General features: G+C 52.1%; 1 protein-coding gene across 1 annotated transcript in view; it reads left to right on the plus strand.

The window, feature by feature from the left end:
• The window catches only part of Obscn (obscurin, cytoskeletal calmodulin and titin-interacting RhoGEF), a 113094-nt gene that overhangs the window by 69333 nt on the left and 22208 nt on the right, over window positions 1–21553 (plus strand). The window contains 25 exon segments of the mRNA XM_028776488.1: window positions 634–1498; window positions 2138–2416; window positions 3143–3221; window positions 3492–3610; window positions 3816–4013; window positions 4562–4594; window positions 4792–4890; window positions 5009–5227; window positions 5724–5784; window positions 6133–6203; window positions 6998–7120; window positions 7255–7394; window positions 8045–8245; window positions 8389–8471; window positions 8943–9116; window positions 9956–10112; window positions 10576–10692; window positions 10801–10965; window positions 11171–11329; window positions 11511–11688; window positions 12314–12427; window positions 17267–17434; window positions 17636–17738; window positions 18083–18212; window positions 19191–19302. Coding sequence (XP_028632321.1) covers window positions 634–1498; window positions 2138–2416; window positions 3143–3221; window positions 3492–3610; window positions 3816–4013; window positions 4562–4594; window positions 4792–4890; window positions 5009–5227; window positions 5724–5784; window positions 6133–6203; window positions 6998–7120; window positions 7255–7394; window positions 8045–8245; window positions 8389–8471; window positions 8943–9116; window positions 9956–10112; window positions 10576–10692; window positions 10801–10965; window positions 11171–11329; window positions 11511–11688; window positions 12314–12427; window positions 17267–17434; window positions 17636–17738; window positions 18083–18212; window positions 19191–19302 — 4147 coding nt within the window.

Here is a 21553-nt window from a genome sequence, read left to right on the forward strand (position 1 = left end):
CTAACCCCACCCACCTGTCCACTAATCTACAGCCCATACCTCCTGTATTTATTTTCCGGTTTATCCATTTGTCGTGCTGTCTGTTCACCTGGTCATCCATCGATCCATTACCCACCATCCGCCATCTGACTGTTCCTCCCTTCGCTCAGACATGTGTGCCCTGTCCCCCATTCCATTCACCATTCACCTGCTAGTTATTCCTGTATTTGCTCACCTGCTCATTTTTCTGCTGACTTGTGTATCCACCCATCCACCCAAATATCCTTCCATCCGTCCATCATCAGCCACCCTCCCACCACCCATCCAGCCACACAACCACCTGCCTGCCTATTTTTCTTGCATTTTCCATAAACCCACTCACACACCTACTAAACAGTAACAAGAGGTGAGCATGGCCTTTGTTATATTCCCTACAAAGTTGTTGGTCCCCCTCTGGGTCACTGTATACTTTGATTTCTAGGAAGAGCATTTGCTTTGCAGAGCAGTAGTAGCAGGGCTCCAGAAAGCACCTAGGCAACCACTAATCTGGAGGCAGATGGTGTGTTGGGGTGGTACTGGGCCTGGGGTGTTCTTGGTCTCCATTTCCCTGTCTTGCTCTGACCTTACATCCTGTGTCCATAGCATGAGCCCCAGGTGGTCACGTCTGTGAAGCCACAAAGGCAGCAGGAGCCAGTAGTGCCCACATGCCCACTGCCGGGAGACTTGAGTGCAGCAGATTTGAAGGATCCATCCCTGGACAAGGCAGCTGTGAAGATCCAGGCTGCCTTTAAGGGCTACAAAGTGCGGAAGGAGATGAAGCATCAGGAAGGGCCTGTATTCTCACGAACATTCGGGGACACAGAGGCACAGGTTGGGGATGTGCTGCGGCTGGAGTGTGTGGTGGCCACCAAGGCTGATATGCGGGCTTGCTGGTTGAAGGATGGCATCGAGTTAACAGACGGGCGCCATTATCACATAGACCAGCTCAAGGATGGTACCTGCTCTCTACTGATCACTGGCCTGGGCCCCACTGACTCTGGACGTTACACCTGTCAAGTGAGCACCAAGTTTGGACGTGTGAGCCACAGTGCCTGTGTGGTGGTCAGTGGGACAGAGAGTGAGGCTGAGAGCTCCTCCGGGGGTGAGCTGGATGATGCCTTCCGCCGGGCAGCAAGACGCCTGCACCGTCTCTTCCGCACCAAGAGCCCAGCTGAGCTTTCAGAAGAGGAGATCTTCCTCAGTGCTGATGAAGGCCCCGTGGAGCCAGAGGAGCCTGCAGACTGGCAAACATACCGAGAGGATGAAAACTTTGTGTGCATCCGTTTTGAGTCGCTTGCAGAGGCCTGCCGGGCAGTCACCTGCTTCCGTGACATGTTTGCCACCATGGGCATCGAGGTGGAGATCAGCCTAGGGGAGCAGGGACCCCGGGGAGTGGAGATGCGCATTGGCAAGGTGGCCCCCGCTGTCACCCCTGCAGTGCCACTTGCAAAGACACCTGGCCTGCAGACTTCAGATGCTGGTGAGTGAGTTTGTGGGCTGCAGTGGCCTGGGGTGGGGGAGCTTGGCCTGGGGTAGAGGAGAGAAGGAGATGGAGGCTGACTGAGGAAGAAGAGAGCTCTGACTAGTTGTCTCCCAGCCTACAGGGGTGGCAAAGCCCTGACTTTGAGGTTAAATAGTTGAATTTGAACCTCAGTTCTGTCTTTCGCTAGCGGTACATATTGACATCCATTCTTTATGATAGTTTCCATGTCAGTTACTGAAAGTAAGACAATTTCAGTGTGCACTGTGTCTCTCCTGGGCTACACCAGGAGGTTATAATGAATGACCCTCAGTGTTGTGTCTTGAGACTTCTCCCCAGGTTGGGGCATCTGAGGTTTAAAGCCCCACTAAAGTTCTATCCTGCACATCCTCTTCTGTCTGCCTTTCCTGATTATCTACTTCTCAGCCTCATGGTAGTTGGGAACCAAGAACAAATTTTTTAAAGATCGAGGAAGGGAGAGAAGCTCAGGGTGTCTAATTGTGGAGTTTGGGAAATCCCTTATAGGAAAGGCTGCTGTTTCACACTGCCCTCTGGTGGCAACCTGCATGTATGTGGTATCTGGGTATGATGGACATGCCTCATGACTGACTCTCAGCACCCTCTATCTGACTGTGCCAGCCCCAGTGTTCCTGACTGAGCTGCAGAACCAAGATGTGCAGGATGGATACCCCATGAGCTTCGACTGCGTGGTAACAGGCCAGCCCATGCCCAGTGTGCGCTGGTTCAAGGATGGGAAGTTGCTAGAAGAAGATGACCACTACATGATCAACGAGGACCAGCAGGGGGGTCACCAGCTCATCATCACAGCAGTGGTGCCAGCAGACATGGGAGTCTACCGCTGCCTGGCAGAGAACAGCATGGGCGTCTCCTCCACAAAGGCTGAGCTTCGTGTGGAACGTGAGTGCTGGACTGAGCTGAGTGTCTAGGGTTGCCTGGGCATGGTCTGATCACCTCCCAAAGACCCAACTCCTAATACCAATACCACACTGATTAATTTTTTATACATTGTGTGTGTGTGTGTGTGTGATTGTGATGTGTGTCACGGCACTTGTATGGCTGTCAGAGGACAATTTATGAGAGTTGTTTCTCTCCTTCAAACATTTGGGTTCCAGGAATTGAACTCAGGTCACTAGGTTTGGGGACAAGCACCTTAACCCACTGAACCATCTGGCCAGCCCAAGATTAACATCTTAAAATGTGTGTTTCCAGGGCATGAACATTCTATGTGTAACACCATAACAGTAGGAAAATCTACTCCTTCTTACTATGTCCTGTACGGAAAGTCTCCAGCAGTTGGTTTTGAGGCCAATGTCTCTTTAACCCCTCGTGGTATTGTAAGATGGAACCGGAAGGTTCTATATGTGCCATTGTAATTGATGAAGACTGCAAATTGTTTGACAGCTGTAGATCATTGGACCCAAGAGGCTTGCAGCTAGTTATAGCCTAGAAGTATGGGCCCAGTCACGGGTTGGGACAGGGCAGATGTGTGAAGCTGTGGCTCTTCTCCATGTTGAGTGCAGGTAGCTTGCCTTGAGACAGCATGGTCAGAGCCTCCTAGGGATAAGGTTGTCCTGGTGCACATGTATTTTAGACCTTGACCCAGAGTCACCCTTCCTTCTCCAGTGACCAGCACAGACTATGACACTGCTGCTGATGCTACTGAGACCTCATCCTACTTCAGCGCCCAGGGATACCTGTCCAGGTGGGGTCCCTCAGAGATGGAACAATCCAGTGGCTGACTCTCCCAAGGCCTCTGAAGAGGCAATCTTGCTGTCTGGGGGTGGGGGTCAGGGCGTTTGGATTGGCGAGCCAAATCTTGGAGACTTCCATCAGGCTATGGCGGCTCTGTTTCCTCTGTCCTTCAGTTTGCGGGAATGTCACTATCCCTTCATGTCTGACATCATCTCGGTGGCCCTCCTGCCTTGAGCCTTCTTACTTATATGGGTGTCCCCTTGTTGGTCCTTCCTGACAGCCGGGAGCAAGAGGGAACAGAGTCAGATGAGGGGCAGCTTCCCCAGGTGCTAGAGGAACTGAAAGACCTCCAAGTGGCCCCTGGCACACGCCTGGCCAAGTTCCAGCTCAAGGTGAAAGGTGAGGAGCTGGTAAGGATTGGCACTGTCCCACAGAACAGAGGTCACATCCTACCAGCCACAGCTGGGATGAGATCCCAGTCAGCAGTGTTTGGGTCGTCATGTGTGTGCCCTGTTCCTTTAGTTTCTGAGGGACCTCTGCTCTGGGTCTTCCATTATCATTGGGAGATGGCCTTGGGATGAACATGTGCCTTTGTTTACCTCAGGCTATCCAGCCCCCAAACTGTACTGGTTCAAAGATGGCCAGCCCCTGACCGCATCTGACCACATCCGCATGACTGACAAAAAGACCCTGCACACCCTGGAGATTGTCTCCGTCACCCGGGAGGACAGCGGTCAATATGCAGCCTACATCAGCAATGCTGTGGGTGCTGCCTATTCATCAGCCCGGCTGCTGGTCCGAGGTGGGTGTCCTGAAGGACTAAGCAAAGGTGTGCTGCAAGCTCTATCAGCCTTAGGGCCTGGGCTCTGCAGTCATTGCTCCAGTGAGCAGAGACTCAGATGGCCAGAACTCAGCCCTGCAGGGAACAGGTGACCACGGTGGCCTTGAGGCCCCTCTTCCTGAACATGGAAAGTGAATTCCAAACTTTCACCAAATCTATCTTGCTGTGAGTGGCTGTGCTTCCTGTGGTCTCTTTTGCCAGAGTTTGGGTGATGTGGCTCCTAAGCTGCTGGGTGTGCACATGTCCACACATTTGGGTGTAGATAAAGGCCACAGGTCTGGGGAGGCTGCGGGTAACAAGGAGGGGTAGCAGTATGTCATCCATCAGGTCCATGTGGCCTGTGGCCATCCCCATGCTAAGTGGTGAGCTCCATAGCTCTCCAGCTGAGGTTTCAAGAGGTTTGGATGTCTTTGCTCTGGGAGTGGGGCTACCAGGACCCGCACACACCGTGTATGGGGCTAGGGGTCAGAGCACCTATGAGTGCTGAGAGTCTGACTCTGTGTTTTCAGGTCCTGGTGAACCAGAAGAGAAGCCAGCGTCAGGTGAGATAGCCCTAGATGGGCACAAGAGGGTAGCAGACCATGAACAGGAAGCCAGAGTGGACAAAAGTGTGGACAGCCAGTGGACATAGGTTTCAGGGGATCCTCTGAGTTTAGGACATCAGAGGTGGGTTTTGGGGGGAGGGGATTGTTCTTGTTTTTGGTCAGGGGATCCCTATGTGTTGGCTGTGTCTTTCCAGATGTTCATGAGAGGCTGGTGCCACCCCGAATCCTAGAGAAGTTCACCCCCAAGAAAGTGAAGAGGGGCTCCAGCATCACCTTTTCAGTGAAGGTGGAAGGTGAGGTAACTCAGACATGATGACAGCTACCCACCATGCTCTGTCCCTGTGGGAGGGCCTGGCTCCTGGTGGGGTTCAGTCTCTATCAGGGATGGACTTGCTACCCTCTGTCTCTCAGGACACCCAGCTCCCAGTGTGCATTGGCTCAAGGAGGAGGCAGAGAAGGGAGTGCTGTGGATTGGCCCTGATACCCCTGGCTACACCATGGCCAGCTCTTCCAAGCAGCATAGCCTGGTCCTGCTAGACGTAGGCCGACAGCATCAGGGCACCTACACATGCATTGCCACCAACGCTGCTGGCCAGGCGCTCTGCTCTGCCAGTCTTCACATCTCCGGCTGTGAGTGAAGGGTCAGGGGTGGACAGGATCATGTCCATGGGAGGGGCACCAGAGCTGGACAGTGTACGGACTCGGGCTTTTGAGGGGTGGGCATGTTGACCTTCAACATCTGTACTGGGACCAGACTTTTCTTCCACCTCCATTCTCTCATCAGCCACCCCCTACCCCGGGCATCTCAGGTCTCATGGTGCAGGAGAATTTGGTGTGGGGTTTCAGAGTCTCTCAGGTCAGCATTCCCACCTGCTCTGTCTCCAGGGTGAGCTGAGCTCTCTGCTCCAGAGCTTCGCTCAACCCTCTGTGGGCTGGCACTCTGAGGGTAGACTCATATTCTTGGTTACCACGGTCAGGAGTGAGGCAGGGCCATTTGAGAATGGTACCTGCTTAGGGTTCAGAGAATACAGTCCAGATTCCTAAGGCAGCTCAAATGTCCTGAGGATATCTAGACCTGGAATTGGAAGCTTCAGGGTCCATGAATGGCTCTCCACTCTCTTGACAGTGGCCAAAGAGGAAGAGCAGGAGAGAGTGAAGGAGGCCCTCATTTCCTCCTTCCTGCAAGGGTGAGTGAGGCTCTCTGAAGGCCCCAGGGCCAAGATCACAGACCATGCCTAGGAACTGGGAACAGCACAACTATGCTGCTGGCATAGACCAGCCTGACCCGCAGTGTAGACCAGCTGTGGCTTGCACAGGCTATGTACCTGGGCTCACCCCTTCCCTCCCATGCGTTAGTTTCTCCAGTGCAGAATGAGGGTTTCTCAGAATCCTTCTGGTGTGGAGATGATGACTAGGATCCTAGACCATTGCCTCCATACCCTTTTCCTCTCAGAAGTCTCTGCTCAAGGGTGGGAGGTGGGAGGTGGAAGATGGTGGCTCCTACCTCAGACCTCTCACGATGCCCGTTTCCACAGGACAAGCCAAGCTGTCTCAGCCCAGATGTCAGAATCCACAGGTTTTGCTGATCTTGTCGGGCAGAGGAAAGGTACAGGTAGGGTGGGCACACCTTGAGCCCTTCACCCCAAGCCACGCCAGGTGAAAAAGAAGTTGCCTGGCAACAGTGCTGGGTTAGGGGTCCTCACACTCCTGTGCTCAGCTTCGGTTGAAGTCAGAGCCATTTATGACCTCAGTGGGTCTGGGAACCTGTGGGATCCCAAGGGAAGCCTAGCCTAGACTCAGAGCTCACATCCAGTGGGATGGGGATGCCAGCAAGCCTGGCATCAAGAGCAGAGGTGGCATGAACAATTTTCCAGGTCCTCCACAGCCTGATAACCAAGGTCTGACCCCTGTGCAGCTCTGTCCTCTTTTTCACCCATACCCCATAGCTATGATGGCCACCTGCTGCTGGCGTGTCCACTGTCCACAAGCTACCTGCTGTTCAACTGAGCCTACTGTGCCATATCATAACCCAGATCCTGGCTGTGCCATCCACTCCCCAGTTGGCTGCTGTCCCTTGACTGCCCATGGGTACCCTGTTGATCCTTAGCCACCTGCACTGTTCCTCAGCTGCATCTACTGTGTCCCCTCTGTTCATGTTTGCCTTTCCTTGGTCTTGGGCCCATTGGCTCAGACCACAGAAAGCCTCCTATTATTTCATATGGCTAGCCTCACCACCCTGGCTCTAGAGGTTGTTCTCCTTTTCCAACCCTAGCACCATTAAGAAGCCTGGTCTTGTGCGTCTGCCATCCCTTAGGGCCAAAAGTGGGCCTGTGGTGTAGGAAATATTCAGTAGACACCTGGGGAAGGATGGTTGATTGAGGTTCACTTTTATCACCCCAGGTGAGTCCCTTGTGGCTGAGGAGGCCCACAGTCACCTGTCCCTTGCTGAGGTGGGCACAGAAGCGTTCCTGCAGAAACTAACCTCGCAGATCACCGAGATGGTATCGGCCAAGATCTCACAGGGTGAGGTGCTTGTGTGTGTCTCAAGAGGATGCTGGGGCCATGTGCTCTTGAGCAGAGGCAGAGGTTCTCTTGCCTCCAAGGTCTGGAAACTGTCTGGCTATTGGGGGGACATCACAACCCTTGTGCCCATCTAGCCAAACTCCAGGTGCCTGGAGGTGACAGTGATGAGGAATCCAAGACACCATCTGCTTCTCCTCGGCATGGCCGGTCACGTCCTTCCTCCAGTGTTCAAGAGTCCTCCTCAGAGTCAGAGGATGGAGACTCCCGTGGTGAGGTAGGTGGGCCAGGACTCTTGGAGAACATGATAGGGAGGGGGCTCCTGGGAGATGATGAAGAGATGAGAGATGCAGGGGAGGGCCCCAGGGAGGTCTTGGAAAGTGAGTGTGTCACTGGGTATCAGATGAGCTCCTGGCTTCAGGGAAGCTGGGTCTGCTTTCTGTTCCCAAGACACATGGGAGGCAGGAGCTGGTAAGGAACCAGGTCCATTCCACAGGCCTCCCTACACAGTTGCTTCTTCCGAGTCCTCCTCCCTCCTTTCACCTGCCCTTCTTCCTTTCCTCCTCCTCTACCATCTCCATCTAGTGTAGCAGGCATCCTCTTAGGTTCCAGGTGTGGGTGATAAGATGTCAATGAGGAGTATAGATATTCCTGAGTCGAGTCCTTGAGGGTGTGGTGCTTTCTTTTGGGGGAAGCCAAGAGAGAATATCCACATTCCTGACACTTATGTGGGATTGGGAGCCAGTAACTGCACTGAATGTCCCCAAGACTTCTGTCCTGTGTTCTGGGACTTGAACAGGCATGGCTGATACCCAGGGCTCTGGGAGGCTTCCCCCTTCCCTGGTGGCTGCTGGGGGACCCTGATAAGCCTAGCTGGTAACTCTATCCTCCCCACTCCCAACTTATTTCATCTTCCTACCCAATCAGATCTTTGACATCTACGTGGTCACAGCTGACTATCTGCCCCTGGGAGCTGAGCAGGACGCCATCATTCTGCGAGAAGGCCAGTATGTGGAGGTCCTTGATTCAGCCCATCCCCTGCGCTGGCTTGTACGCACCAAGCCCACCAAATCCAGCCCTTCCAGGCAGGGCTGGGTGTCACCTGCCTACCTGGACAAGAGACTCAAGGTACTTGGCTGGGGGACTCACGGGAGAGGGTCTTCAGGTCACTAACCTAGAGGACTCTGGTATTGTCATGATTAGGATAGGAGCCTCCACAGGGGCAGAGTCAGAGCTCAGACTACCTCTAACTGACACCTGTTCCTCACTAGCTGTCTCCTGAGTGGGGACCCACTGAGGCCCCCGAGTTCCCTGGTGAGGCTGTGTCTGAGGATGAGTATAGAACAAGGCTGAGGTGAGTTTCTGGTAGAGCTTTCCCTGGCTGGCCCATTGCTCTCGGGGACCTGTTGCCTGCCCTCTTTCAGGGTCCAAATGGAGTTCCGACATGCTGCTTTTGTGGGGGCTGTGATTGCCTACTCTGTCTCAGGGATGGGTGGAGATAGAGAAGAGTCGGCACTGGTTTGACGCTGATTCCCGCAGCTGTCCTCACATGGGCTATGCCAGCTTACTTCCCTGGTTTGGGTTGGGGGGCAACCCCAACCAGATATGCAGAGAGTGGTTCCCTCCCCAGGCACTCCTCATCCTCTCTCTAAGTTGTCAGTAGGCTTCAGGAAGAAGCAGTACCCAAATTTAGCAGCTGAGGGGGATGGGGGCTACACGAGAGTAAGCCATCTCATGATGATGCTGTTCCCAGGGCCTCGAAAGGGACAGGATCCTGTGGCCACTGAGCCCTTGAGTACCCCCTAATGGCTTCTCCTTCTGCCAGCTCTGTCATCCAGGAGTTGCTGAGTTCAGAGCAGGCTTTTGTGGGTGAGCTGCAGTTCTTGGAGAGCCACCACATGAAGCACCTGGACCGATCTCCCCGTGTACCCGCAGCTGTGGCCAGCCAGAAGACAGTCATCTTTCGTAATGTCCAGGACATCAGCCATTTCCACAGCAGGTGGGAGGGTGGGGCTACGTGCATGCACATGTGAATATGAGCACCTATTTGCAGGTCAGGCCTCATGGAGGGTGGGCAGGAACTGAGGAGGGGACAGCCTGTGCTAATACGTCACAAGGCAGAACTTCCCATATTGGGTGTCTTGGCTCTGCAGGGTAAATCCTGCAGTATGGCTGCCTCTGAGTAGTGTGTACACAGCCCATATGCATGTAGACTCTCATATGTAGGCATACACATGCATGTGCATACATGTGCAGATGCATAGCTGCCACACTGTGCATGCCCATGTTCTTGTATGTGAATACTTATACACACACATGCAAACTCATACTAACATGCCTGCTCATGGATATGCAGAACATTTCACACCCTCTACTTGTGCATATCTTACAACACACATACCAACATGTGCACATAACTGCAGGTTTCTATGCATGTACACTGTCACCCAGGCATACAAGTACACATGAGCATACACATGTACACACCTGTACCAATAGGCATGCACATCACAAATGTGCACACTACACTGCACATATACATATGTGTCTGCATCTGTGCGTGGTTACATGTATATGCATGCATGCTATTAGAATTAGAAAACCTGCATAAATGTGCACCCACACATGAATGCTTTTGTACATGTGCACACATGATATATGTCCACACTCACGCATGGGCAGATGGGCACACAACCACGCACTTCTTGCATACATGACTCAACATACTCCCCTTCCCTTGGAGCTCAGTCCCTGATTAGGATCCTGGCCTTCTTCTTGAGGAGACGGCCTGGAGCTGGTTGATGGCAGGAGGTGCTGACACTGTCCCCTTTGTGGCAGCTTCTTGAAGGAGCTGCAGGGCTGCGGCACCGACGATGATGTGGCCATGTGCTTTATCAAGAACCAAGAGGCCTTCGAGAAGTACCTGGAGTTCCTGGTGGGCCGCGTGCAAGCTGAATCAGTGGTTGTCAGCACCCCAGTCCAGGAGTTCTACAAGGTGCTTCCTGTCTGTCTCGAGCCCATCCGCCCTGCTTGCTCCCAGGCCCCAGTTCTTGCTGAATGCTCTCTAAGATGTAGGTCCACCGGTCTATGTGGCCAGTCCAAGTTCACCTTCCTCAGCCCACACCACTGCATACGCACTGCCTTCCTGTGCCCTGGCTTAGTGGGAAATGCAATAGACGTTCCCACAGCTCAGTACTCCTCAGCTGTTATTTAAGCTGCCCAAGCCCTATGCCACCACCAGTGACAGGGTGACCCAGTGTCAGTCAGTGCAGGGCTGTACATCAGCACTCTTGGTACCATCCTTTAGCTCTCAGAGGACATAGCCATGCTTGGGGGGTGGGGTGGTTCAGGGCTGTGGAGCCTGTGACACCCCTGGTGCCTAGCCTCCACATCAAGGTGACTCTACCCATCAAGGGACCATGAATTCATGCACAAAACCAATTATTTGGTTCCTATAGAAATATGCAGAAGAGACACTGTCAGCCAAGGACCCCACACAGCCACCTCCACCTCCTCTTCAGCACTACCTGGAGCAGCCAGTGGAACGGGTGCAGAAATACCAGGCCTTGCTGAAGGTGACATGTTCCAGCCTCATCTGTGCAGGCTGCACCTGTTGGGGGAGAGAGGGGATTCCTGGGTTCAGAGCATTCTGTGGATCTGTGACTCTTGGTCTTTTACCTCAGGAGCTAATCCGCAACAAGGCCCGAAACCGGCAGAACTGTGCGCTGCTGGAACAGGCCTATGCTGTGGTGTCTGCCCTGCCTCAGCGTGCCGAGAACAAGCTGCACGTTTCCCTCATGGAGAACTATCCAGGAACCCTGGAGGCCCTGGGAGAACCTATCCGCCAGGTGGGGCTGTTGGGTACCTGGTGTGTGTGTGTGTGTGTGTGTGTGTGTGTTGTATGTATGTATGTGTGTGACACTGTATGAGGCTTTTGGAGTTGTTGGCATGTGGATGACTGTATGGCTTTGACAGTGAACTGGATACATGATATCAGTGGAGCTCACATCCATGGGGGAGGTGTGGCTAACTAGAGTTCATTCACACTTCCAGGGCCACTTCATAGTGTGGGAGGGGGCTCCAGGGGCCCGGATGCCTTGGAAGGGCCACAACCGGCATGTCTTCCTCTTCCGAAACCACCTGGTGATCTGCAAGCCCAGGAGAGACTCTCGAACTGATACCTTCAGCTATGTGTTCCGGAACATGATGAAGGTCTGTATGTGTAGGGGCTGCCGAGGGCTCTGTAGGAGCAGTGGATGTGCAGTGGGCAGAGGCCTATTTGCCTCTCAAATATCAGGGTGGGTATCAGTGGCCAGTCCCTGGGTCCAGGATAGCCTATGTGTGTCCCGCCTGGGTCCCACACCATCTGAGGGTGGTCACATTCTCCTCACAGCTGAGTAGCATCGACCTGAATGACCAGGTAGAGGGGGATGACCGTGCCTTTGAGGTGTGGCACGAGCGGGAAGATTCTGTGCGCAAGTACCTGCTGCAGGCACGGACTGTCATCATCAAAAACTCGTGGGTGAAGGAGATCTGTGGCATCCAGCAGCGCCTTGCCCAGCCAGTATGGCGTGAGTGTCCTTTTGTGGGCCGTAGTGGTCACAACAGGATGGGAACATGACCTTTTTCATCCTAGTTGTCTGGCTGGGCTGCATCCTGGCTGTTGGGACCCTGAGTCTCAGGTAGTTGGGTGGTACTACCTTGGTCCTTGCATTCTGAGTATGACAGGGGCATTGGCTTTTTGGGGGGAGGGGAAAAGGCTCCACTTTCTCCTCTGTGGGCTCTCAATGGGATATAATAACTACATCCTCATGGGGAAATTCAGGTAGAGTATCAGGTTACCCCGACCAAGGAGGGGCATGATGGGAAGATCCTACACAGTGACCCGAAGCTCAGGACATCCGTCTGGATTCTGCAAGTTATCAGGGAATCTTGCACCCTGGACCAGCTTTTACCTACAGAGGAATCTCCCCAAACTCCTCCTTTTCCACCATGGTTCCCATCCCTTCCTACTGTGCATCCAACTCACCCTACTCACCTCTGATTCTAAGTTCAGATCTCAGATGGTAGCAGCCACATTGTTGGACATGGTGTATCTAGCATCGGGTGGGGTAACCTGTCAGGGTATATACAATTAAGATCGTAGGCCTAACCTGCTACACACATAACATTGGGAACCCCCTTGTATATCCTCAGGTCCCCCTGAGTTTGAAGAGGAACTAGCTGACTGCACAGCCGAGCTGGGTGAGACAGTCAAGCTAGCATGCCGAGTGACTGGCACACCTAAGCCTATTGTCAGCTGGTACAAAGGTATGTCCCAGAGATGAGGATGGCCAGCTTTACTGTGGGGCGATGGCTCCGCAACACGGATGAATCTCTGAGGATGTGAGATCTAGCCAGTGGTCCATGATGGGCAGGAGACAGGATCTGATCAAGAGCATGATGTAGGGTAGGGGACAGGCGAGGGATGAGTAAACCAAAAGCTAGGTAGTACTGTGGCCACCCAGAGGACCAGTGGAACTGGGCAGTGACAAAGAGCAGGACAGCCCTCTGAGCTAACAGGCCTGAAAGTTTCTGCATGATTGAGAGGCAGACATGAGGGCCTGGGTAAGCAGTAGCCATGAGCCTGAGGAGCAGTTCTGGTCAATATGTCATAGGGCACAACAAGCAGTGTCATGGCAAAGTAGAGCTATGAGGAGGGGGGTGGGCTGCGGACAGTGCGGGGACTGAGGGTCATGGTGCACATGCCTCGTCCAGCTGTGACAGAACGGCAAAGGTCCAAGTGTCCAACAGATTTCACTGCCGACACTGCTGCAAATTTGGGTTCCCTAGAATCTGTATTCCTGTTATCAACTGTGGGTTGAGATGTCCCCAAGAGCACTCATGATTCTGATGCCAAGTTTGGGAATCCCCAGAGTCCTCTCATTTCTGACACCAGCTGCAGGATCCAAGTCCCATGAGCCTCTTCCAGTTTAATCATTCACTCCATGGACTCATTGAAATTCAGCAGAGTGGTTCCGTTCAGGGTTGTGTCTTACTGCAGCAGAAGGGGCTAGCCTGAAGTCAGCTGAGCAGAGTCCACGAGTCGCCATGTGTAAGCTTTGATTTATCCCTTCCAGTGGAGTTCTGGGGCCAGCTCCCTTGGCTCCCAGCATTGGTGCATGATGCAGAGAGGTTCAGTGTCCGTAGCAAGGATGATCAGCCAAACTTTCCAGTTCAGGGTATTAACTGGATCTGGACCAGTGGCCATGCCTGACTTCTCACCTGGCCAGCCTCAGTCTGAGGTCACATTGACACAGCCAAAGGACAGAGTGCCCACCACAGACACTACTGATGTGAGGTGTTTTTGTGACCTAGAGCTTATAGCATGGCTTATACTGTGTCATTGGCGTTAGTGAGTCCACAGGTCCTCTGACTTCCAGAATCTGGAGAGATGAGGAATAGTGAACAGCTTGAAAGAGGGACCATCAGCAAGTAAGGATGAAGACAGATGACAGCTTGACAGTGACCAAGAGCACCTAGAGCCAGTCCTGAGGCTGAAAATGTGACTCCATGACCACTTACCTAGCTGTGGACCACCCCATCACAGATCACACACACACATCACACATACTTGTATGTGCACGGCACACATATGTAACATGAACACTATACTGGTGCATACTGAAACATGCCATATGCATGAATATAACACAGAGGTATACACCAGACATACATATATGCATGGATACACACTAGCATGTGTGTACACACACACACATATACATAAACATATACATATATGTTTGCATATGTATACTACAGGCACCACATGGTTCGTGTTGGCCACAAGGCCACATTCACTGACCAGAAGCAGTATGCTAAGAAGAATGACTGGTTTCCTGGGCCCATCTGCCACAGTAGGGGTGTGGATACCCCACATGATGCAGCCATACTCTCTGTAGACTTGAGAGCATCTCTCAATAGCTTTCTGTCTAGTGTGTAGCATAGCTTTGTGTTTGTCTAGCTGGGGGTGGGTCCCAATGAGATGGTGGTTCCATTCAAGAGTCCTGGTGCTCTGGTGAGGTGTCCTCAGTTTATCAAGTGTTCATCTTTATTTGATCCATGCTCTGTGGTCCCAAAGAGGGACTCCTGTGACCTGACACTCTAGTTGTTTACATGGCAGGGCAAACCGCTGGAACAGTAAGAATATAATGGCTTTCACTAAGGCAGTAACAGGGGCAAAGCTCTAAGAATGGCCTTGAACTCCACCCACTGAACAGAGAGACACATCTCCACCCAGCTGCAGAGCTTTGTGTGCTGCTGGCTTCCTGCTTATCTGGACAATGAGTGATCCATGGGTCCAGACCCATGGGGACCAATGTAGTTTGACGTTGGGGTAGAACAAGCCGGGCAGAGCACTCCATTCTGAGAGGGTAGCCACATGTTCAAGTTCGGAATCAATGTTGGAAAATCATCTCTTTCATTTTAAGAGGAAGGCGGGATATGCACTGCTTGTCCTGGAGTCCAAACTGGCTCATCATAGAAGAGACATATAGGACATCACTGAATTGAACACTCTGGTTTCCACCAGAGCCCCACACATGCAAAGAATTGATTTTCAAGAGCAATGTGTCTAGTGGCCATGTTGGAAAGAGATCAGATCCAAGCCCCAAGCTGTGCTTTCTATGCCAGAGACTTCAGATGGCAGAAGGATGACTCTCAGAAACTTAAAGCTTGCCCAGGACCATGTAAAAGCCTGCTAACATTAGAGCTTCCACTTGCTGTTGCTCTGTACCAGCGTCGGTATTCTTTAGAAAGGAGATTTTTCCTTTGATAATAGGATTTGGAGGCTGAAAGTCCAAAAAGCACAGTGTCACCTGGTGAGGCTCCTGTTGGCTGGCTGCAATGCTGTGTGGCACCAGGCATCATGGGGGCAGGGGGAAATACATAGTGGATGGAGGGAGCAATCATGGGAGACAGGAAGCAAGAGGGGCTCGGGCTGCTCTCAGAAGTTACGGAGTTACTCCTAGAAACCAGCATCAACCCCTTCTCAAGGCACCTTCCTCAGTGGCCTAATTCACTTCACCCCTGAGCCCTCCGCCTAAGAGGTTTTACCACCTCAGTATAATCAACACTGGAGACCAAGCTTCCACCACAGGAACCTCCAAGGGACCCACCCCGAAACCAGAGCAGAGCTCAAAGAAGTTCTCCCTGTGAGGAGTTCTGAAAATCCACTGCAAGCTGTAGGCCTCTGGGAATCCCTCAAGTCAACTCCAAACTGGCTGGGACCATAGAGAAGATGTAGGTGGAACACATACTGTCCTCAGGGTCCAGGAGTCCTATAAAGTGTTGGTTCACCTGTGGAAGTCAGAGGATCCAAAAGACAAAGATTTGTTACTGTGAATGCTGATGCAGTTCTGAGGCACTCCATGCTGGGAACAGAACGCTGAATTTTAGGTCTCTCAGCCTGCCCTGCTGGTGGAACTCAGCTCAGCCTTGCTATCTGAGACAGATGCTTCTAACTTACCAACCAGAAGAGCGCTGATCCAGCAGAAATGGACTGTCAAAGAACCGTGAAATTCTAAGCGCTATGTCCAGACTTAGAGGAGCCTTGTATGTATGTTACATACCTGGTCCTGTGAACTCAAAGGGATTTTTGGTCTTTATTATCCAAGACAAAAAAAGGAGACACAACTGGTGTCCCTAACACGGCCGTCAGCAGCTGCTAGTCTCACCGAGGATGTCCATATCAACTGAAGCTACACAGAGTGCCTGGTCTAACTGAGCTAACCCATCTCCTGTAGCCAGTTCCCTGACATCATTCAAGGCCATGGAGCATGACTTGACCTCAGTGAATCCTTGGACACTTTTCTCTCCTGAGTTCTGTGTTGTCTTTGTCAGCCAATCTTGGAAGGCACAAGGAGACTGGGCTGGATAACAATGACCTCCTGTGCTTTCTACGTGGCGTCTGTCCCACCTGAGTAGGGTGTGTCCATAGTGGAGGGACACAAATATGCAGAGCATCTAGAGGTAGAAGCCCAGGCCTTGGCCCTCATATATGGCCTTTCAGTGTCAGACTGGGTGGGACAGGAATGTGGCATCTGTGTCCATCAGAGCTGGGAGGCTGACACTTTCTCAAGATTTCCACATGCTGGATGGGATGGATTCCAGCCCAAGATACAGCCAGAACCATCGGAATATGTGAATCTGTTCAGTTTCACTTGTTTTGAATGTTAATGACTGTGGATTCTCTAAGGGAAAGTACCCATCGCTCCCCACCACCCACTCAGGAAAGAAGCAGGCTTGCCTGCCACGGTGGGTGGGTGTCATCATATGATGACGTAGTGAGAGATTTTAGATTTCCAATCTCTTACCATGAGGTCACGCATGACCTTCAGTGACTGGTTCAGAATTTTCCATCTTCATGAATGTTTTACAGAGGAGATGACTTGTAAAATAGGTGTCTGGTGTGTTCATACATTGAAAATGGATCAAGAGTGCCTACCTTGGGATGAGCTGGGACAGCTTTGCTGGACACATATTTTCCCTGAGTGTGTGTTTGGTGTGGGGGGGTGTGGTTCTGGCTGTTCATGGCTGAGGAAACTGGAACTTTAACTGTGAGAGGAAAGGCACAAGGGTGGCCTTGGAGCGGGGCCCTTTTGACAGGCCTGGTACTGAGGTCTGAGCTGGCTATAGGATGGGGTCAGATGTGGGAGAAGGAGAAGAGGAGGAGAAGGAGGGAGAGGAGGAAGAGGAGGAGAGGTGTTAGGGAATAGCTCACGCAGGCTTTTAGATTTGGGGGGTAGAGGAGATTGAGGGAAGAGGAGTTCACATCAAGTATGCTGGACATTCGTCACCATGTAAGATCCCCGAGAGTTACAGTCATTGGGGAGGTGCAGCTGACACAAGGCAGCTGAGTTTATTGAGTGTCTAGAGATCAGGCCTGCCCACCAGCCTCTGTTGCTAGAACGTTGAAGTTGGCCAGAGACAGATATCTGCGTCAGAGCCCTTGTGGATAGACACTCAGAGATCAGGGGTGGGGGTGAGGGGAGAGGGAGCAGGAGGGCTGGGGGAAGAGATGTGGAGAGACAGATTGCAGCCAGCCTTTTATTCCTGGGCATCAGCCTTCGGGACCTTACTGCATGAAAGCTTGCCCCTGCTTTCTAGATGGGAAGCCAGTGGAGGTGGACCCACACCACATCCTCATTGAAGACCCTGACGGCTCCTGTACCCTCATCTTGGACAACCTTACTGGCATAGACTCTGGCCAGTACATGTGTTTTGCGGCCAGTGCTGCTGGCAACGCCAGCACCTTGGGGAAGATTCTAGTACAAGGTGAGTAGAGGGGGTCGTCTAGTCTATAGTCCGTGGTATGAACCCTGCCCAGATAGGCTGTGGAAGGGCTGGTGTATGGGGTGACTCAGGGCCTCCCCAAGACTCCCAGAGAATAGTCACTGCTGGAAATGAGGGCAGCCAATTCCCACCCAAAGGCTCCATCTTTCTGTCCTTCCTGCCCTTGCCTGCTTCTGCCCACAGTGCCCCCACGATTTGTGAACAAGGTCCGGGCCACACCCTTTGTGGAGGGAGAGGACGCACAGATCACCTGCACAGTGGAAGGAGCCCCGTACCCTCAGATCAGGTAAGGCCTGGGCTGCAGCTCCAGCCAGTGGTGGGAGGGCTAAGCAGTATGATCTCCTGATCTGAGGGTGGGGGGGTGTGCATTGTATGTGGCCACTTATCACTACAAAGTGGGTATCACGGGGTTGTGACTCCTGCTGGACATAGGGCCTTCTGTGGCTGGGAAAACATGGTTCAACCGTGGCTTCCAGGAAAGGAACTTGCTAAGGATACTGGATCTGGGGCAGGTTGGCGGAGGTGTTAAGATCAGGTAGCTTTGTCTGGGGGTGCTCCAAGCACCCTGAGGATACCATGGAGATGGCCCTGGCAGAACACCGGCTCACAGCACTTTCTGGCTGGCTCCAGGTGGTACAAGGATGGTGCCCTGTTGACCCTGGGCAACAGGTACCGGATGTTGAATGAGCCCCGCAGTGGCATGCTGGCGCTAGTGATCCAGGCGGCCAGCAAAGAGGACCTGGGACACTATGAATGTGAGGTGAGGAACTTGTGAAGAACAAGACCCATCTTCCAGGCTCTGATCGAGCCCAGGCTCCACTGTATAGGTATGGATGGGCTAGGCTGACCGGGGGAAATCAGACTGCTGTCACCCACTGTCCGCAGCCACCTGTCCTCTGCCTTGTAGCCTCTCCTTTAACATTAGGCTGGTCTCTATCATCTTGTCCCCTTGCCACTGTCCCCACCACTTCAAGAGGAGGCTTAGCATCTGCCAGTTGGAGGGGATCCAGTGCTGACCTCAGCTGTCAGTCACTAACGTAAAAATGTAGTGCCACTTGCCTGACGACTTTGGCATTACACAGGACAGAGCTCTGCCTTGCCCAGGCAAGCTGGCCTCCGTCTCTGTGCTCCTTGTCCTCAGATCTGAGGTGGAGAGCAGTCTGAATCCTGTGTCCAGCTCTTGCTAGAGTTCTTGTCCAGAAGTCAAAGCCCTGTGTGGCTTTGACTGTGGCCCTAGGGCACTTGACTTCCCTAAGACTTCCTGGAAGCAAAGGTGCCCAAGTTAACTCTGGTTTAGATGGCACAGATGCCAGGGGCCATGTAGTGACTTAAATCCATAGTTATAGCTATCTCCAGTTCCAGATTTCTACTATTTCAGGTGCTCGCACCCTCCTTCTCTTCAGCTTGGACAGGACAGCCTCATCCTAGATGGAAAGAGAGAGAGAGGGAGGGAGGGAGGGCGGAAGAGAGAGAGAAAGAGATAGAGAGAGAGAGAGAGAGAGAGAGAAAGAGAGAGAGAGAGAGAGAGAGAGAGAGAGAGAGAGAGAGAGAGAGAGAGAGAGAGAGAGAGAGAATGTCTCTAGGGGAGTCCCTGACTGGGCTAGGAGCCCTCTCCTCTATACAAAACATACTCAGGGTAGTGACCCCATGGTAGACCATCAAAGTGGTCTAGACTCCTTTGAGGGTCCAGATTCCTCGAGGAGTCTGACTTCTAGTGGCCTCTGCTGTCCTTTGACAGTTGGTGAACCGGTTGGGCTCAACACGTGGCGGTGGAGAACTCTACATGCAGAGCCCGGCACTGCGTGCCCGGGACCAGCACCACCGGGAACAGCTTGTGGCTGCCGTGGAAGGTAGGCTGTATGTCTGTGATGTCTCAGTGAGTCACAAGTTTTTAGCCATAGGCTCGAACCTCCACTGGTTTGGAAAGAGCCTGGTGGAATCAAAACTATCATCGCTGTTTCTAGGAGGAGGGGGCTGGCTAGCATCTCAGGGTGGGGAATGATGGAGGCTGAAAGTCCAGGAGGCTGCACGTGAGGTCAGAGGAGGGCAGCTGCAGGGTCATGTACGCAGCTGTAAGTGCTGGAAGGTCTTGAGTCCAGCATGAGAGCTGGAAGTTACCCTGAATAATGGGGACTCCACAGTCCTACTCAGGTATTGTGTCTGCAGAAAGGACACAGCAGGGCTTACCTCAGCTAGACTGGAAGTGCTCGTGGAGGCTCTGTGCAAGTGGCAGCAGGAGTGGGGGAGGGGTCCACACTGATGCAGAAGACTGGGAAGGAATCTCCTCGAGAGACACAATACACTGTGAAGTCCTTGTCTTGGCCCAAGGCTATTCCTGGGGCACCAGTGTGGGGTAGGAGTAAGCTACAAAATAAGCCTTACTAGGAGCTCGAGAGATAACTGCCAAGTTATGAGCATATGCTGCTCTTGCAGAGGACCAGAGTTCAGTTCCCAGTACTCATGCCAGGCAGCTCACAACTGCCTGTGAATCTAGCTCCAGGTATCTGACCCTGTCTTGTCTCGGTGAGTGGCAGTGCTCACAAGTACAGACACAAAATCGAAACAAATATTAAAACAAAATAAACAAGCCTATGGACAGAAGTTGAATTTTGTTACTTCTCCTGGAAGATGTGAGCAGATGTCTGTTCATTTCAGATAGGCCATCAGGGATAGACAATCGGGCATCAGTAATAGAATTCTACACAAGTCTTGGTAAGCTGATGAGTTTGTTGGGATCACTTACAGACACATGCATAACCCAAAGGCAGCTGTTTCACTCTACAGTTCATCCCAGCATGGGTGATGAATCTTGAAAGCTACATCCCTGAAGCCTGTCACCCATTCCACACACGTGCAGGCAGCTCTCTGGGTTGACTTAGTAATGGCTACTACTTATCTGACCATACTTTCTGAGCTTTGTAAATTTTGTGCACTTCCCATGTCTTCATGGGTTTCCCTCGTTAAAGGCATGTTTTGGTCTGGAAGACATAGCCATATAGTATCTCACCTCTTCCTCTGGCTCTTACATCCTTCTTGACTGCCTTTTTGGATGTTCCCTGAGTCTTAGAAGGGATGGTATAGGTATCTGATTGTTTTCTTCCATCCATGGCTGAGCGTATCAGAGAAACAGTTATTTGGTTTCAGGAGCTAATAGAATATGGGTCTCTATAGCACACCCCTCATTGGAAAAAATTCATTTGGAAAAAAATAAGTTTTCCTCTATGACTGACCAAATTGACTGACCAAAGCTGGAAGCAGCCATAAGTGATGTCTGTAAATGTTTAGAAGGCAATTTGAGAAGAACATCACAGCCAGAGAACAAAATAATAGTAGTTGCCTGCCCTGTGGGACCACAGGCTCTTGTCCTTCCTTGCTCTACTGTATGTGAATCCCCTCCCCTGGAGCAGACTTTAAATCTATAGGAAAGTAGACGGCTGTCCCTATAACAGTCACACCAAGACTGTACCAGCAAGCACGTCTTGCTTGGAATATTAATATTGTAGCACACAGAGCCATTCAGAGCTGGTGAGGACGTTTCATGACACTTCTCACCAGTGGTCCAGCCACCAAAGAGGGGCAGGTTCAGCAACAGGAACTTTATTTAGCCTTGATATGCAACAATGACAACAGCCTCTATGGTTTGGAAGGCTTGGGGTGGGGGCCTCCATAGATCACAACTTGTAGAGAGGCAGCCCACCCCGGCACTGGGACTTTTAGCCAATGCTTCTACTGGAGTCTTCCTGTGCATGCAGGTGCTTTCACCTGCACTCTGTCACTGCTTTAACCAATCTGTAAGACTCTCCTCAGGGCTCAGCATTCTATGATGAAACTTTTTCTTTACAGAGGGTGGGTGGGTTCTCTGAAGGCCAACTATCATCCGTTTCAAGTAAGTGCGGAGTGGTTTTGGTCAACTAGGGTTGTATTAAAGGAGGAACACAGTAAACAGCCAGCACAGTAGAAAAAGATCATATCACTTCTGTCTGTTGCTTCATCAAAGAGCAGTATCAGGCACACGTGGGAGGTGCTACAATACCTAGTCTTCCACAATTCACAGACGTTTTCCAGGACCCATCTGGGTCCTTCATGCTGAGGTGCTGTTGC

The sequence above is a fragment of the Grammomys surdaster genome, unplaced genomic scaffold, assembly GCF_004785775.1.
Source record: "Grammomys surdaster isolate TR1022 unplaced genomic scaffold, NIH_TR_1.0 270, whole genome shotgun sequence".
Classification (NCBI taxonomy): domain Eukaryota; kingdom Metazoa; phylum Chordata; class Mammalia; order Rodentia; family Muridae; genus Grammomys; species Grammomys surdaster.